Raw genomic sequence first — 18,640 nt, forward strand, 5'->3', positions numbered from 1 at the left:
TTTTGGTAAGCAGTATACCTGAAAATAGCAGAAAATGTAACTTCTTTATATCTAAAAGTTAGGAAGCAATTTAATTCTGTCCAGAACACAGTTCTTTATTTTCATAAACGTCTATCAACCCCTTTTTTGGTTTTTTTTTTGTGTGTGTGTGTGTGTGTGTGTGTGTGTGTGTGTGTTTTGAGATGGAGTCTCACTCTGTCGCCCAGGCTGGAGTGCAGTGACACGACCTCGGCTCCTTCAACCTCTGCCCTTCCGGATTCAAGCAATTCTCCTGCCTTAGCCTCCTGAGTAGCTGGGAATACAGGCACACACCACCACACCCAGCTAATTTTTGTATTTTAGTAGAGACAGGATTTCATTATGTTGGCCAGGCTGGTCTCAAACTCCTGATCTCAAGTGATCTGCCCACCTTGGCCTCCCAAAGTGCTGAGATTACAGGTGTGAGCCACCGCACCCAGCCCTTTCATGTAAGAATTTTTAAGTGTTTATTTCTGAATCATTATTTTCAGCCATTCCACTGTTAATAACCCTTTAAACATTGTTTAAAATGGCTCATGAAAGACTTCAGAATTTTAGGTAATCATCCAGTTGCTATTAGTCAGGTCTGGTTGTGCTTTGTAGTTTGGAGAAGGAAGAGGGCTTTAGAAACCTTGGCTCCTTTTAAGCTTTTGTCAGGACAGAAGTAGGGAGAGTGTTGGGGAGCCCCTTGCTCTGTGGGGTCAACCAGCCTATAATTCCCAAAAAGTATGTGCTTGTTTTATTTTTTTGTGATCCTTTGTTCCCTTCTCCTGACATTCTAGGCTTACAAAAAAGTGGCATATAACATAATAAAAAGAATGTTAAATTTAAGACTGGTGTATTTTTATTTTTGGTAATAACTGTAAGAACTAATTGTTTTAGAATATCATAATTAAAATAGCTTATCTTCTTTTTTGTAATTTCTTAATTATAGTATTTCCTTTTTGTCAAATAAATTATAATTTTCATAGAACTATGAATTATACATTGTTGAATGCATAACTATGCATTGTAATGCTCTTTTGAATCTTCTCTTTTCAGAAGTTTTCTTATTGTCGGCTTGGCACATGCTTCTGGAATAATATTCACCATGGTTTTGGATGACCTTCCAAACCTAGAAGACATCTATACTTCCTTGTGTTCATCAACAATGGAAGACTCAGAGATGGATTTTGACTCCGGACTAGAAGATGATGACACAAAAAGTGATAGTATTTTGGAGGATTCCACAATTTTTGTGGCCTTCAAAGGAAATATAGATGATAAAGACTTCAAATGGAAATTAGATGCAATATTGAAAAATGTGCCCAATTTGCTACACATGGGTAATTTGCTTTAATTATTTTTTATTCCTGTTACTGTTTTTGAAATGTTTGCCCTTCTATGGCTATCTTGAGTTTTACAAAGCAAGTTTGCTAAATTGGGTCAAAAGGCCGAATTTAAGTGCAAAGGTAGAATTTTAGGATTTTAAAAATATACATGTTTTCTTTCTTTTAAGTAACATCGAAGAGCTTAACATAAAGTATTTCTTATCGTGGAAATTGTTGGATAATCTGCTGTAGTGGATAAAAGTAATTCTCAATATCCAAATTTATTTGTTTTTAACTCTCTGGACTTCATTTTCCTTATCTGTAAATTGAAATCTTTAAGGACCCTTAAAGCTTAGAAAACTTACTATTCCATGAGTCTGCTTATAATGCACTTTAAATTTATTCCCTTAACTTTTATATCAGAAGTCACTAGCTGACAACTTGCTGGATCCAGTCTGCAACCATGTGTTATTTGGCCCACATTAGTGTTTGAGATTTAGTTTGTTTTTAATGTTTGAGTTTCATTGCCAGTGCTTTAAAAATTGAGATATATTGCATGAAAATCCAGAGTTTTACATTTATCTTTAAAAATAGGAAGATCTGGTAACATTGAGTTCTCCCTCTTTCCCAGATGGTACTAAGTAGCAGCTGCTACTGAGAGCAACCCCACTTCACCACAGTTCCCATCTGGCTTCTTCACACATTTAGATTACCTGTCCAGATCTTATAGGCATTTGTGGTTTTGAACCTTGATTTAGATGTTCTCTATTCTAGTTAGCACAATTATCTAATCCGTTCAGACACAGTGAAAAGCCTAGATTTATTCCTTTAATCACAAATCCTAAATTGATCAAGAGTTAATTAGCTTTTTTTAGGCTTGGGGGTTTTATCTTTGAGATTGTTATCTGGAGGGAAGCTGTTTTTTCAACTGCTTTTTACTGTGTTGTATACGATTCTTCATAGTTATGTATTATTTTTAGCATACAATTAAGAATTTTTCATGTCGTTATCAACATTATTGTAACCATAATCATAGTTAAAATATATATTATAAAGGTCTAGCTAGGCCTGTAATTGTTCATTGCTCTTTATTAATTACTACATTTTTCTGTTGTTTATATATTGCTGAATCAATTTATTTATGGCTTTCAAATAAATTACCAAACCTAGGCCAGGCATAGTAGTTCTTGCCTGTAATCCCAGCGCTTTGGAAGGTTGAGTTGTGTGGATCACTTGAACCCAGGAGTTCAAGACCAGCCTGGACAATATAGAGAGACCTCATCTCTACAGAAAATACAAAAATTAGCTGGGTATGTTGGCGTGCGCCTGTAGTCCCAGCTACTCGAGAGGCTGAGGTGGGAGGATCACTTGAGTCCAAGGAGGTCAAGGCTGCAGTGAGCTCTAATAGTGCCCCTGCACTCCAGCCTGGGCAACAGAGTGAGACCCTGTCTAAAAAAATAAATAATAAATAAAAGTGGGCGCAGTGGCTCGCGCCTGTAATCCCAGCACTTTGGGAGGTCAAGGTGGGCGGATCAATTGAGGCCAGGAGTTCGAGACACGCCCAGCCAACGTGGCGAAACCTTGTCTACTAAAAATACAAAAATTAGCCAGACGTGCTGGCAGGTGACTGTAATCCGAGCTACTCGGGAGGCTGAGGCACGAGAATTGCTTGAACCCAGAAGGTAGAGGTTGCAGTGAGCTGAGATCACGCCACTGCACTCCAGCCTGGGTGACAGAGTGAGTGTCAAAAAAATAAAAATAAATAAATAACCAATTCTAGATTTATGGTGCTATCAGATTATATTCTTGGTCCAAAAAAATTTTAAGTCAAATCTCTCAAATATGAAAGTTCAAAAAGATTTTGATAAGATATAACTATTAGGAATATGGATTTTTCTGCAAGCATATTACAAGTGTTAATACCGTAAGCAAATTTGATGTTTGTGTAGAATATGTACAAGATTCCAGTACACTTCAGAGTGGGAAGAAGTCCTGCAGTGTCTATGATTGGTGGCCAGGATCCCCAAACTTCCTGCCTTTTGCTGTTTGGAAGCCTACGTGTAATGGAAAGGAAATTGCCCTGAAAATCAGAGCTGGGTTTTAATGTCATCTCTGATGCTACTAGTTAGCCACAAGATTCTGAGCAGATCACTTTCTGGGCCTTGGTTTCCTCACCTGTAAAATAGTCTTGGACTAAATATTGTCTAATCTTTTCTAAATTCCTGTGATTGTGTTATCTCATTCCTTTTAGCAAGTTTTCCCTTTTTTTTCCCACATTAGAGCAAGTGAACTCCATATCTGGAAAAGTTAACATTCAGTGTACAGTGGTTTAAGAGCTGGAAGGGGCTGTAGGCAACATGTAGGCACTTTCCTCTATCCATAGATATTTCTCATTTTGAGAAAAGATATTCCTCTATGACCATTATCTCTTTTTTTCCTTCTTTTCACAGGTGTTGAATGACCATTATCTTAATATTAGAATGTATAACTGAATGAAGGATACAGAAGATTCAGTTTAGCTGAGTTAATAACAAAAGAGAACATTGTTTTGCCTGAGGTTGTTGAATAACTTTTTTTGTTTTTTGAGGCAGTGTCTCACCCCATCACCCAGGCTGGAATGCAGTGACATGATCTCAGCTCACTGTAGCCTTGACCTCCCAGGCTCAAACAATTCTCCCACCTCAGCTTCACAAGTAGCTGGGACTACAGGCGCACACTACTGCACGTGGCTAATTTTCTGTTTATTTTTTGTAGAGATGAGTTCTCACTATGTTGCCCAGGGTGGTCTCAAACTCCTGAGCTCAAGTGATCTGCCCACCTTGGCCTCCCAAAGTGCTAAGATTACAGGCATGCACCACTGCACCCAGCCAAATAACTTTTTTATCAGCTAACTATGCCTGGGATTTGCTTTCCAACCTGTAAAATGTAACTACATTTAATAGTACCTCCTCAATTACTTAACTTTTTTAAAAATTATTTTTTATTGTATAATACACATAAAATTTACCATGTTAACCATTATTAAGCATACAGTTTAGTGGAAATTAAATATACTCATAATGTTGTGCAACCATCACCACCATGTGTCGCCCTAACTCTTTTCATCCTGTAAAATTAAACATCTCTGTCCAGGCACGGTGGCTCACGCCTGTAATTCCAGCACTTTGGGAGGCCGAGGCAGGTGGATCACGTGGTCAAGAGATTGAGACCATCCTGGCCAACATGGTGAAATCCCGTCTCTACTAAAAATACAAAAATTAGCCAGGCATGGTGGCGGGCGCCTACAGTCCCAGCTACTTGGGAGGCTGAGGCAGGAGAATTACTTGAACGCGGGAGGTGGAGGTTGCAGTGAGCCGATATCGCGTTACTGCGCTCCAGCCTGGTGACAGAGTAAGACTCTGTCTCAAAAAAAAAAAAAAAATATTGAACATCTCTAACCATTAAATAACAACCCCCCATTTCCTCCTTGCTCCTAGCCCTTGGAAACCACCATTCTACTATCTGTTTCTATGATTTTTGACTACTTCCTTCATATAAGTGGAATTTTGCCTTTTTGTGACTGGCTTATTTTACTTAGCGTAAGATGCTCAAAGTCCATTGATGTTGCACCATGTGACAGGATTTCCTTCCTTTTTAAGGCTTAATAATATTCCATCGTGGCCGGGTGCAGTGGCTTACGCCTATAATCCCAGCACTTCAGGACGCCGAGGCAGGCATTCATGAGGTCAGGAGATCAAGACCATCCTGGCCAACATGGTGAAACCCTGTCTCTACTAAAAATACAAAAATTAGCTGGGCGTGCTGGCACACACCTGTTGTCCTGGCTCAGGATGGTGAGGCAGAAGAATTGCTCGAACCCAGGAGGCAGAGGTTGCAGTGAGCCAAGATCATGCCACTGCACTCCAGCCTGGTGACAGCAAGATTCCGTCTCAAATAATAATAATAATATTCCATTGTATATATATACCATATTTTACTGATTCATTCATCTGTCAGTAGACATTGGGTTGCTTCTATATCTTAGCTATTGTGAGTAATGCTGCTATGAATATGGTGTACAAATATCTCTCTGGGACTCTGCTTTCAGTTCATTTGAGTGTGTACTCTGAAGTAGAATTGCTACATCTTGTGGTAATTCTGTTTTTAATTTTTTTTGAGAAACTGTCGTTTTCCACAGCAGCTTGTATCCTTTTACATTCCCGCTGACAGTGCACAACGGTTCCAGTTTCTTTTTTTTTTTTTTGAGATGGAGTCTTGTTCTGTTGCCCAGGTTGGAGTGCAGTAGCGCAATCTTGGTTCACAGCAACCTCTGCCTCCTGGGTTGAAGTGATTCTCCTGCCTCAGCCTCCTGAGTAGCTGGGACTACAGGTGTGCACCACCATGCCTGGCTAATTTTTGTATTTTTAGTAGAGATGGGGTTTTGCCATGTTGGTCAGGCTGATCTCAAACTCCTGACTGATCGAACTCAAGTGATTCACCAGCCTCAGCCTCCCGAAATGCTGGGATTATAGGTGTGAGCCACCATGCCCTGCGGATTCTATTTCTCCATATCTTCACCAATGTTTATTTTCTGTGGTTTTGATAGTATCATGGTAATGGTTGTGAGGTGGTATCTTATTTTGATTTGCATTTCTCTAATGATTAGTTATGTCAAGCATCTTTTCATGTGCTTATTGGCCATTTGTGTATCTTTTCTGGAGAACTGTCCTTTGCCTTTTTTTTTTTTTTTTTTGAGACGGAGTCTCACTTTGTTGCCCAGGCTGGAGTGCAGTGGCACAATCTAGGCTCACCACAACTTCCACCTCCTGGGTTCAAGCAATTCTCCTGTCTCTGCCTCCCGAGTAGCTGGGACTACAGGTGCGTGCCACCATGCCCAGCAAATTTTTATATTTTTAGTAGAGACAGGGTTTCGTTATGTTGGCCAGGCTAGTCATGAACTCCTGACCTTGTGATCCACCCACCTCGGCCTCCCAAAATGCTGGGATTATAGGCATGAGCCTGTTCTATTAATTTAAACTTAACCTCTCTCTTCTTTTTTATGATCCTTTCTCCATCTTACTGCTTTCCATTTATTCATTGCCTGTGATGTGCCAGGTACTATGCTAGGTTTTTCTGCATGTGTTATCTAATTTGTACTCAAAATCTCATGAAGTAGTTTTTTTCATAGTTTTAGAAAAGAAAAAGGTAAGTTTCAGAAAGGTTAAATAGCTCATTCATGGTCATCCATGTGCTAAGTGGCAAAGCTAGGATTAGATTTGAGTATATAGCTCCAAAGCATGCTCTGTTAGCTATTCCAAGCTGGTGCTCCACCTTATTCTTTTACTCTTTTGGTTTGTTGTTAATTCCATCTCTCCTCTGGTGGATAAAAGATTACTAATAAAATTCTTTTTCTTTCACAATCAAGAGTCCAGCAAGCTAAAAGTACAGAAGGTGGAGCCCTGGAACAGCGTGCGTGTGACATTCAACATCCCCCGGGAAGCAGCAGAGCGGCTACGGATCCTTGCTCAGAGCAACAACCAGCAGCTTCGGGATTTAGGGATTCTCTCCGTTCAGATTGAAGGTCTTTTACTTTGCCATGTGCCCATCTAGACCAGAATCATTACAGTAGTAGAATATAGCATGATTTTCTATGCTGCTTTGTCTGTTCCTCTGCTCTTGTGTTTCAGAATGCCAAGCAACTCATGTAACTTGTACTTTGCAGCACCTTAGATGAAGAGGGACTGACTGAGGTTATTGCTGGGTCCTGATGGTCTTTACATCTGTAGTCTTGGTTTCCATTCCTTTGGCTAATTTTGACCATCAGTCTTTCAGACTTTGATTTTGCTGGCATCCTGACCAGGAATTGGTTTGTCTTATTTATTTAGTTGTGTGGTTTTCTTTGTTATTGTTGTTTTTAGAGATGGTGTCTTTCTGTGTTGCGCAGGCTGGACTCAAACTCTTGGCCTCAGATGATCCTCCCATCTCAGCTTCCTGAGTAGCTGGGACTACACCTGTACCACTGTACCCAGCTTAACATATAATTTAATTTGCTTCCTTCCTTCCACCAAATAAAGTTTAGTATTTTCTTTATTCGTCTAACAGATTACGAAGCCTTCAACAGTCCTCTCCTTTTGTAGCAGTGTTCATTTTTCCTTTCCTTTCCTTTCTTTTCCTTTCCTTTCCTTTTTCCTTTTTCCTTTTTCCTTTTTCCTTTTTCCTTTTTTGAGGCAGAGTCTCACTCTGTTGCCCAGGATGGAGTATAGTGGCGTGATCTCAGCTCACTGCAACCTCCACTTCCCAGGTTCAAGCGATTCTCCTGCCTTAGCCTCCCGAGTAGCTGGGATTACAGGCACGTACCACCATGCCCAGCTAATTTTTGTGCTTTTAGTAGAGACGAGGTTTCACCATCTTGGCCAGGCTGGTCTCAAACTTCTGACCTCAGTTGATCTACCTTCTTCAGCCTCCCAAAGTGCTGGGATTACAGGCGTGAGCCATCATGGCGGCCCACAGTGTTCATTGTCAATATTTTTACCAGAATGATCTTTTTCAAAATGAAAATTAGATGAGCAGGCGTGCACACACACACACACACACACACACACACACACCCCTACACCCCTAGATTAAAATCCTACTATCTCTTGGTACACACACACACACACACACACACACACACACACACCCCTACACCCCTAGATTAAAATCCTACTATCTCTTGGTATTATTCAAAGAATGAAGACCAGACTCCTTACCATGACCTCAGGCCTTGCATGGTCTCACCTCTACCTTCTTCATCCAGCCTTATCTTATATAACTCTCCTCCCTTGCCCCCTGTGTTCCAGCTTCTCAACTTTCTCTTCCTGCTGCCACAGGTCCTTTGTATTGATGTCTTTTCTGAATGAAATACTATCCCCTACCAGCCCCCCTTCCCCTAGTTCATGCCTGCTCAGCCTTCAAGTATCAGCTTAAATCTTGAGGATGTATTCTCTGAACTCCTTTGGCAAGTCAGAGTCCTTTGCTATGTGCTCTCACAAAAGTTTGTTTCTCTCCTTCAGATCATGTATCTCACACTTTCATTAGAGCAATTATTGATTGTTGTTTTATCCCCCATAGACTATAAGCTTTAGCATTTGGAATACAGTGATAAATATTGTCCTTACTGTTATAAACTCGGAAGAGCTTATGACTTTAGTAAGGAAGACAAACCTGTGAGAGATATAAGTACCTACCATGTGTGGGAGAACTCTTTGGAAGCTCAGTGAACTAGACCCCCCTCTTCCCCTCCTGTGTTGATACAACCAGGTGACAACCAGCAATTCCAACTTTCCCTTCCACAGTAGGCCAGGTCCTCCTGGCCCTGTGCTTACGTAGAACCTAAATGCTCCGTGAAACCTCAGCAGCCGAGATCATCATTTTGTTTATAGGAGTGAGACACATTTTATGCAGTCTAGCATTGTAGGTTGCTGTGCCCTCAAAGGGGAAATACCAACAAACAGATTATTTAGAAAGGGTTATATGTAGATTGAGAAATGGGATAAATTTCACCACTTGATAAATGAGGGGATAGTGGCTTCAACAATAATCACTTTAATTTGAAAAATGTGGAACTATCGAAAAGGATCCAGAAAAGTATAGTTAATTCACAGCAATCTGTAGGAGGAACTATTAGGAAGAGTGGAAGTCGAACAACTGTTGGATAAAATAACAGTGTGTGGGCTGTTCATACTTTAAGGGACACATAAGTGGTTTCTTTAAAACCCCACGTTTTATGGTCTCTGTTCCTATTTAAAGACTTCAAAACCTTAATTGATAGTGTTTTTCACTGGAGAAAGAAGTACCAGTTTTATCTCTTAAGCAGACCTACTTCCTAAAAGGATAAAATGCTGGTTCTTCCTTAATATTATAGCCATAAATTCAAACATGAGTACTAGCAAGGAAGCAAATAGATAACATATTTTAAGAAATTATGAAATTCACATATGACAATGATTATCACAATACAGAAAGAGTTCTTTAACTTTTAGGCTACATGTGTGTCCCAGATGATCTCTGTTCTTACAATCCTGGGAATTCAGGCAGGAGTGAAGTGATGGCAGCAGCTATTGCTTTTGTGGAACTGGGCTATTGATTTTGTAAATTGTAAGAAGGAATGTTGGCCAGTCATGGTGGCTCACGCCTGTAATCCCAATACTTTGAGAGGCTGAGGTGGATGGATCACTTGAGGGCAGGAGTTTGAGAGCAGCCTGGCCAACGTGGTGAAACCCCGACTCTACTAAAAATATAAAAATTAGCCCAGCATGGTGGTGCATGCCTGTGGTCCCAGCTACTCGGGAGGCTAAGGCAGGAGAATTGCTTGAACGCAGGAGGCAGAGGTTATGGTGAGCCGAGATCATGCCACTGCACTCCAGCCTGGGCGACAAGAGCGAAATTTTGTCTCAAAAAAACAAAAAGAAGGAATGTTGCCACTGTCATGTCTGCTGCAAGGCTTGAGGGACAGGTTGTTCTCGCAAGAGTCCATTCTCCATTGACTAATACTCCCTGTACCCTTCCTTTTTTAAGTTTTGGCCAGGGAGTTGGGGAAACATCTTTTTGAGGACATTTTGTGCCACCTCTGTAAATTCATGGTGATCTAAAGTGGTAGTCTGCTAACTTTTTCTATAAAGGGCCAAGAATAAATATTTTTGGCTTTTCAGGCCATAAGATCTCAACTCAACAAGTACTCAGCTCTGTCTTGTAGGGCAAAAACAGCCATAGGCAATATGTAAACAAGTAAACATGGCAGGATTTCAATAACACTTTATTTAAATAAACATGCAGTGGGCTGCATTTGGCCCACAAGACGTAGTTTGTGGACCCCTAATTGGCAAGTTTGGGAGCCCGTAGTGTTCTCTTTGACATGAATTGGCATATATGCAGTTGGCAAATAGGGGAATAATAGCAGTATAATGTGGAAATTCTGTTTATTAAGATGTGATTTTTTTTCTTAGGTAAGAGGAGCTGGAATAGTAGAAATAGAATTATAATTATCAACAAGAAAAAGCTTTTCACTCAGCTGTTGCATGTGTGGGAGTCTTTTCAGCTCTATTAAAATTAAGGATGAGAGTGTGCATTTGTGTGCCTTCCTGATGTGCGTCCCCCAGCCTTGCCTGGCTCTCAGCTCATGACAGGTTGCATTTCTTCCTGTGTCCACCTTAATGGCAGCCCCACTGGCTCAGAGCTCCACTACATCTGCATTATCTCAGCAGCTTTAACCAGGCATTTCCACTGCATTTTTTCTGGTATTTTGCCTCCACCAGTTACTGCTTTTATTAGAGCTCTGGTTACAAAGTCTCATAGGTTTTCAGTTTGCCCTAACCCTCTTATTGTGAGTATGAGATTTGATAAATGTGAGGTTTTCCAGAACTTAATTTGTCATGTAGAAAAATGCCTATAATCCTTTGTAAGGTTATAAATAAGATGACTGTTTTTATTTTAAAAATAGCTAATGAGCACCTGCCATGTACCAGGCACTATTTTATGTATAAAGGATATATTATAGATCGTCATATAATTTATCATTAAATTAGGACACTTTTCTTTCTTTTTTATTTGAGACAAAGTCTCACTATGTTGCCTGGGTTGGAGTGCAGTGGTACAAACACAACTCACTGTAGCCTCAGCCTCCTGGGCTCAAGCGATCCTCCCATCTCAGCCTCCTGAGTAGCTAGGACCACAGGTGCATGCCACCATGGGCCTGACTAATTTTTCATAGCGATGGGGTCTCACCATGTCGCTAGTCTTGAACTCCTGGTCTGAAGCAATCCTCCCACCTTGGCCTCCCAAAGTGCTGGGATTAACAAACGTGAGTCACCATGCCCAGCCTAAAGTAGGACACTTCTGAAAGTGAAAGAGAATGCTATTAATTATGCTGGAACAACAGATGTAAAGGAATAAGGACAGACTTGTGATTACCCCTGTATAGTGATGGGGGAGGCAAGCAAGAAAATGAGTGAGTGAATGATTACATGGAATGTGCTCTGCAGAAATAACAAGATGTTCTGATAAAAGTTACCTAACCTTGGATAAGATGGTTGGTAGAGGCCTTTTTGGGCATGTGACACTTAAGATTACGTGAAAATTGAGAAGCTAGCTATGCGAAGAGTGCAGAGAACTGTTCTAGGCAGAGGAAACCACATGAGCAAAGGCCTTGGGGTAAGAAGCAGCCTTGTGTGCCTAAGAAACTAAAAAGAAACACTGGGGCTGAATCCTTGTTATTGAAGGAGAAAAATAGCATGAGATGAGGTTAAAGAGATAGACAGGGCTAAATATGGGCAGTCCAGTATTGGTAGCCACAGACTGACTGTATGTTGCTTTTGAGCACTGAAAATGTGGCTAGTTAAAACTGATATGCGCTGTAAGTATAAAATACATATTATATTTTGAAGATTTGGTATCCCCCAAAAGAATGTAAAGTATCTCAATAATTCTTATATTGGCCAGGCTCAGTGGCTCACACCTATAATCCCAGCACTTTGGAAGGCTGAGGCCAGGAGGATTGCTTGAGCGCAGGAGTTTAAGACCAGCCTGGGCAATATAGTGACATCCACCCTGTCTCTACCAAAAATTTAAAACTGAAAAAAATTAGCCAGGCATGTTGGCATACTCCTGTAGTCCCAGCTACTTGGGAAGCTGATGTGGGAGGATCGCTTAAGCCCAGTAGGTCAGTGCTGCAGTGAGCTGTTATCTCACCACTGCACTCCAGCCTGGGCAACAGAGTGAGACCCTGTCTCAAAAAATAAAAATAATTTTTGCATTAGTTACATGTTGGAATAACAATACATTGGATGTATTAAGTGAAATAAATGATAATTAATTTAATCTGTTACTGTGGCTTCTAGAAAATTTTAAATTGTATCTGTGGCTCATATTATATTTGTGTTGAACAGCACTTGGCTAGGTAGATAATTTGAGCCCTTGTGTAGACTGTTAAGAAGTTTGGCCTAGCCAGGCACAGTGGCTCATGCCTGTAATCCCAGCACTTTGTGAGGCTGAGATGGGCAGATTGCCTGAGGTCAGGAGTTCGAGACCAGTCTGGCCAAAATGTCTCTACTAAAAATACAAAAGTTAGCCGGGCGTGGTGGCAAGCACCTGTAATCCCAGCTACTTGGGAGGCTGAGGCAGGAGAATCACTTGAACCCGGAGGCGGAAGTTGCAGTGAGCTGAGATTGTGCCATTGCACTCCAGCCCAGGCAATAGGGTGAGACTCTGACTCAAAAAAAAAAAAGTTTGGTCTTTATTTCTAAAATAGTGAGAAGCAATGGACCTGTTTTAAGCAGAGGAATGATACAAACTGACAAACTGATGTCCTTTTCCAGACAATTTTCTTTCTACCTAGAATGTCTTAACAAATTTTGTATATTAATAGTTCCCTTCCTTTGGTGGAAACCCTCATGACCTGTATTCTCTTTCTCTTTTACGCCTGATTTCTAGAGGCAAGCCAGAGCATCTGGTAGCTCCCAGTGATTGCTTCCTTTTTGGTAGGATGTTTGTTCCCTGTGACCAGTGAACCTCCCTGGTTAAAATAGACATAGAAAGCTGACCTAGGCCAGGCACAGTGGCTCACGCCTATAATCCCAGCACTTTGGGTGGATCACAAGGTCAGGAGATCGAGACCATCCTGGTAAACATGGTGAAACCCCGTCTCTACTAAAAATACAAAAATTAGCTGGGTGTGTTGGCATGCGCCTATAATCCCAGCTACTCGGGAGGTTGAGGCAGGAGAATCTTTTGACCCCGGAAGGTGGAGACTGCAGTGAGCCAAGATCACACCACTGCGCTCCAGCCTGGTGACAGAGTGAGACTCCGTCTCAGAAAAAAAAAAAAGAAAGAGAAAGCTGACCTAGATCAGTGACAGGACAGAGGAAACTGCCTTGTCTCATTAACTTTCTACTTTGTCATCTGACCCTATGAATCTGAACCCTAGTATAGAAGGACTTGGGTGAGTGCAACCTTTCAGCTCAGCAGCCACAGACTAGCTATATTTTAACTCTCCACAAGGTGGTGCTCTCTTATAATAAGAGTAGTCAAAATTTTGGATTAAGTGCAAGAAACATTCTGTAGCTTGTTTCAGAGACCTTTTTATCATTGGACCAAGTAAGATTTAAGTTTCCTCTAAGTTTAGAGTCTACTTAATTGGAACACTTCTAGTAACATTACCTGTGAGGGTACCGTGAAGCTCAAATAAGATAAAATTAAAAATCCTATACAGGCTAGGCACGGTGGCTCATGCCTATAATCCCAGCACTTTGGGAGGCTGAGGTGGGTGATCACATGAGGGCAGGAGTTGGAGACCAGCCTGGCCAACATGGTGAAACTCTGTCTCTACTAAAAGTGCAAAAATTATCTGGGCGTGGTGGTGGGTGCCTGTAATTCCAGCTACTCGGGAGGCTGAGGTAGGAGAATCCCTTGAACCCAGGAGACGAAGGTTGCAGTGAGCTGAGATCATGCCACTGCACTCTAGCCTGAGCGACAGAGTAAAACCCCTTCTCAAAAAAAAAAAAAAAAGAAAGGCCAGGTGCGGTGGCTCATGCCTGTAATCCCAGCACTTTGGGAGGCTGAGCTGGGTGGATCACAAGGTCAGGAGATCGAGACCATTCTGGCTAACACAGTGAAACCCCATCTCTACTAAAAATACAAAAAAATTAGCCGGGTGTGGTGGCGGGTGCCTGTAGTCCCAGCTACTCAGGAGGCTGAGGCAGGAGAATGGCATGAACCCCGGGAGGGGGAGCTTGCAGTGAGCCAAGATTGCACCACTGCACTCCAGCCTGGGCAACAAAGTGAGACTCGGTCTCAAAAAAAAAAAAAAAAAGGAAAATCCTATACATAGCCGGACATACTGGTATGTGCCTGTGGTCCCAGCAACTCAGAAGGCTGAGGCAGGAGGACCCTTTAGGCCCAGGAATTTAAGGCGGTGATGAGCTATATGACTGTGTCACTGCACTCCAGCCTGGGTGACAAAGTGAGACCCCGTCTCAATAAACAAAAACCTATACAAATACTGGTCCTGTCATTTGGTGTCTCAGAAAGTAGATTTGTAGCAACCTATCTCCTCTTCATTGCATGATTTTTTTCCTGCTGGATATAGGTTTATGTTGCAGTTATTGAATGGAAGTGGCATTTTGTTCACAAGTGCTAGTATCCCTGCACCAGTATATGTTCTTTATTCATTAAACCTACTTATATTTAATATCTACCTTCTGATCATAAATTATCAAAAGAAAGTCTAGGATTTTGAGAGTTTTTGAGAACATTTTCTTCCATTATACACACACACCCCCCACACACACAATTGGTAAGATGGTTGAAAATAAATATTCAGAGTTCCAGGATCTCTGTTGATACTAAGCATCATTCATGGTCACCCTGCTTCCTTATTACAAGAATTGGTTAAGGCCGGGCGTGGTGGCTCACGCCTGTAATCCCAGCACTTTGGGAGGCCGAGGTGGGCGGATCACAAGGTCAGGAGATCGAGACCATGGTGAAACCCCGTCTCTACTAAAAATAGAAAAAATTAGCCGGGCGCAGGGGCGGGCGCCTGTAGTCCCAGCTACTCGGGAGGCTGAGGCAGGAGAATGGCGTGAACCCGGCAGGCGGAGCTTGCAGTGAGCCGAGATTGCGCCACTGCACTCCAGCCTGGGCGACAGAGCGAGACTCCGTCTCAAAAAAAAAAAAAAAAAAAAAAAAAGAATTGGTTATATCTCTTTGTGCTTAATGAAACCTACTCAGATGGGTTGAAGAAAGACCCATCTACATTGAACCCACCATTGTTCTGGTGGTAAACTAACCATGATTCTTCAAAAGCACGGATAACTACAGCACTTATATAGCTATCTATAAACAAAATTTGCATTTTATTCTAATGATTTCCTTTTTATCACTTGACTGTCATTCTCAGGGGAAGGTGCTATCAACCTGGCTTTGGCTCAGAACCGAAGCCAAGATGTGAGAATGAATGGACCCATCGGAGCCGGAAATTCAGTTAGGATGGAGGCAGGATTTCCCATGGCAGGTGGTCCAGGTAAGACCTCCGACTCAATTGTATGACATTTTACTAGTTTCCTTTTTGGCTTATTTGATCATTTGAGCCCTGCAAGATAGGTGGGGGTTCATGGCATACTTACATCTCTATTTGTTGAATCAGGAAAGCTAGACATGAGTCATTCCTGGAGGCTAGGGGTCACAGCATGAAGCATCTTTGCAATCTTTTGGTCTCATGCTTAAAGGTTGATGAACACTGAGCCATGCAGCAAACATTTATTGACTTCTTGTTGTGTGACAGGACCTGTGCTGTTGGAAATAGAAATGAATGAGACATTTTCTACCCTCATTATGTTAATATTAATAGTACAATGGAGAATGTAGCTTTCCAACTCCCACTTTCTCTGAGGCTGAGAATATCTGTAAATTGAATTCTTGTGTGTTTATGTGGATTCTGAAGATGTATGTGGAAGAATATGAGTTTTTACGTGTTTAGAATTTGAGAGTTATAAATTGCCTCCTTTTCTAGTAATCTTGAAATCTCTTCTTCAGAGATTGAACTCAATATTCTGTGAATATCAGAATATTAGAATTGAGCTGACTGTCATTTAAAGCTGAGGAAGCTGTGGAACTCACATAAAGGAAGTGATTTGCCCAGGGTCAAGGAGCAATAAACTAGTATCACAGATCTTCTAACGCCCAGTTTAGTGCTTTTTTCACTGCACTAGTGGCTTTCAAATTTTTTCAGCTGCAGGACCCTTTATTCAAATAAAACAGAAAAGCAGAGCTGCTGTGGTTGAACCTGAGTAAGAACCTGCTTACCCAGTCATTCCCTTCCCACTCTACCACAGTAGCTCTTAGAGAAATGCAGCAGTATAGAGGAGCTCAATTTATAAGGTGCTATTCTTGGCCGGGCACGGTGGCTCACGCCTGTAGTCCCAGCACTTTGGGAGGCCGAGGTGGGTGGATCACCTGAGGTCAGAGTTCAAGACCAGCCTGGCCAAGATGGTGAAACCCCGTATCTACTAAAAATACAAAAATTAGCTAGGTGTGGTGGTAGGTGCCTATAATCCCAGCTACTCAGGAAGCTGAGGCAGGAGAATCACTTGAACCTGGGAGGCAGAGGTTGCAGTGAGCCGAGATTGCACTACCGCACTCCAACCTGGGAAACAGAGTGAGACTCTGTCTCAAAACAAAAAAACATGCTATTCTGAACTGTAACTAATGAATTGATCATAGAATTGAACTAGGTTTTTATTCTGGTACTACCATTTACTGGTTGCCTCAAGCTAGTTACTATACTTCCCCAAGCAATACTTTCTTCACAATAAAATGAAATAATAATACCTACCATCTTTTGAGCTCATGCTTGAAGGTAGAAGGGCCCTGAGCAGTGCAGCAAACATTTCCTAAGTTCTTGTTAGGACTTAGGAAAATATATATGTCAGGACCTGTGCTGTTGGGCTGTTGTGGAATACCATATAATAGGTGTAAAATATCCAGCCTGGTATCGTGTACATAGATGTAGTTCCCCACAGAAGTCTGAGCATTTGGTGTTAAGGTAGCTTTATGAGAAATTATAGACGACACTGTTGCCACTACTGGAAAGACATGGGCCAGAAGCAGAGTGGGAAAAGCCTAGCCAAGTTACATATAGTTAATGAAAGAATGAATAAACCTATAGTTACCATATAGTTACGTATAGTTAATGAAAGAATGAATAAATCAGGAAACTGGGTTCTAGTCTCAACTCTTTTCCAAAGGACTTAATATTTACTGACCCTAGTTGCTTATAAACATCTTTAATTATGTTCTAGAAACAATGCTAGAGATCCCTTCTAGGCTTAAAATGTTAAGACTCCACTTAATTGTTATTAGTACTGTAATTACAAGCTCTCTTAGGCTAGTATCTGGCAGATAGCAAGCATGTTTACTAAGTATCCCTAAGAAGTGCATGTAAATTATAGTGCTTTTTTTTTTTTTTTTTTTTTGAGACAGGGTCAAGTGTTCCTCCTGTCTCAGCCCTTCGGTAGCTGGGACTACACCCGGCTTATTTTTGTTTTGTTTTGTTTTGTTTTTTTGTAGAGACAGGGTTCTGCCATGTTGACCAGGCTGGTTTAACTCCTGGGCTCAAGTGATCTGCCCCCTCAGCCTCCCAAAGTGCTGGGATTACAGACATGAACTGAGCCACCGTACCCAGCCAATTATAGTACTATAGTTGATTATCAACCTAGGAAACTGAGAAGCTTTAGATTGAAATCAGGTTAGATTTGTATTTAATGAAGGACTCAGATTGAGATAATGTGTATGGTATAAAGTTTCAGGAATAATCAATTAGTAATGACCTGTAGTAATAGTAACATTTTAACCCCCAAGATATCTTTCTTTACTGCCAAGCATATTTTAGGATTGCTTTTCTCTGTTGTCTATTGAGACTTGAAGGATGCAAACAAAGTTTAATATTAGGTTAAACAGCTAAATTTTTCTGGGGAAAGAGACCTTAAATCTCTTCTAAAACTATAATAAATAACTTTAGAATTGTGTATCTACAGCAGTTGGTTTTTCAATCATTCTTAGTACTACTTTCTTCTCTTAGCGTGGGGAACAGAAAGTTTCCTAATAAGAGTCTTTTGCAATTAAAACTAAATCCATAGCCTGTTTTTTTTCATAGCCTTATAGAATTCAAAGATTTGTTAGATACCATAGTAGTCATTTAATTCAAGTTTCTCAGCTTCAACACTGTTGATGTTTGGGGCCAATAATTTTTTGCTGTGGGAGACTGTCCTGTGTGTTGTGGGATGTTTAGCATCCGTGGCTTCTACCCACCAGATGCCAGTAGCACCACTACTTCCCTGCAGTTGTGCCACCTAAAAATGTCTCCCGACATTACCAAATGTCCCTTGGGGGACAAAATTTCCCCTAGATGAGAACCTTGGATCTTGTGCAGATTCCCATTTAGTACTGGAATGCATGTTATAGTGTCACTATTGAACATGTAGTCAGCATATACTTGAAATTTTCTGGGATTAGGAAGCTTATTATGGACCAAGAAAACCTTTTTTTCTTTCTTTTTTTTTTTTTTGAGATGGACTCTCGCTCTGTTGCCTAGGCTAGAGTGCAGTGACGCAATCTTGGCTCACTGCAAGCTCCACCTCCTGGGTTCACGCCATTCTCCTGCCTCAGCCTCCCGAGTAGCTAGGACTACAGGCAACTGCCACCACGCCCGGCTGATTTTTTTTTTTTATTTTTAGTAAAGATGAGGTTTTACTGTGTTAGCCGGGATGGTATGGATCTCCTGACCTCTTAATCCGCCTGCC

The 18,640-nt window shown here is 41.2% G+C and overlaps 1 protein-coding gene across 7 annotated transcripts in view; it reads left to right on the forward strand.

Moving 5' to 3' along the window:
- Positions 1-18,640, forward strand: part of NCOA6 (nuclear receptor coactivator 6) — a 117,524-nt gene that overhangs the window by 45,926 nt on the left and 52,958 nt on the right. For 6 of the 7 annotated variants that reach the window (XM_050806976.1, XM_050806978.1, XM_050806983.1 and 3 more), the window contains 3 exons: positions 1,060-1,343; positions 6,733-6,888; positions 15,241-15,363. In XM_050806976.1, coding sequence (XP_050662933.1) covers positions 1,109-1,343; positions 6,733-6,888; positions 15,241-15,363 — 514 coding nt within the window. In that variant the 5' untranslated portion in view covers positions 1,060-1,108. Of the gene's footprint in view, positions 1-1,059; positions 1,344-6,732; positions 6,889-15,240; positions 15,364-18,640 lie in introns of those variants that run through there. The other variant, XM_050806982.1, reaches the window with a different exon arrangement.

Source organism: Macaca thibetana, chromosome 10, assembly GCF_024542745.1.
Source record: "Macaca thibetana thibetana isolate TM-01 chromosome 10, ASM2454274v1, whole genome shotgun sequence".
In the NCBI taxonomy this organism is placed as follows: domain Eukaryota; kingdom Metazoa; phylum Chordata; class Mammalia; order Primates; family Cercopithecidae; genus Macaca; species Macaca thibetana.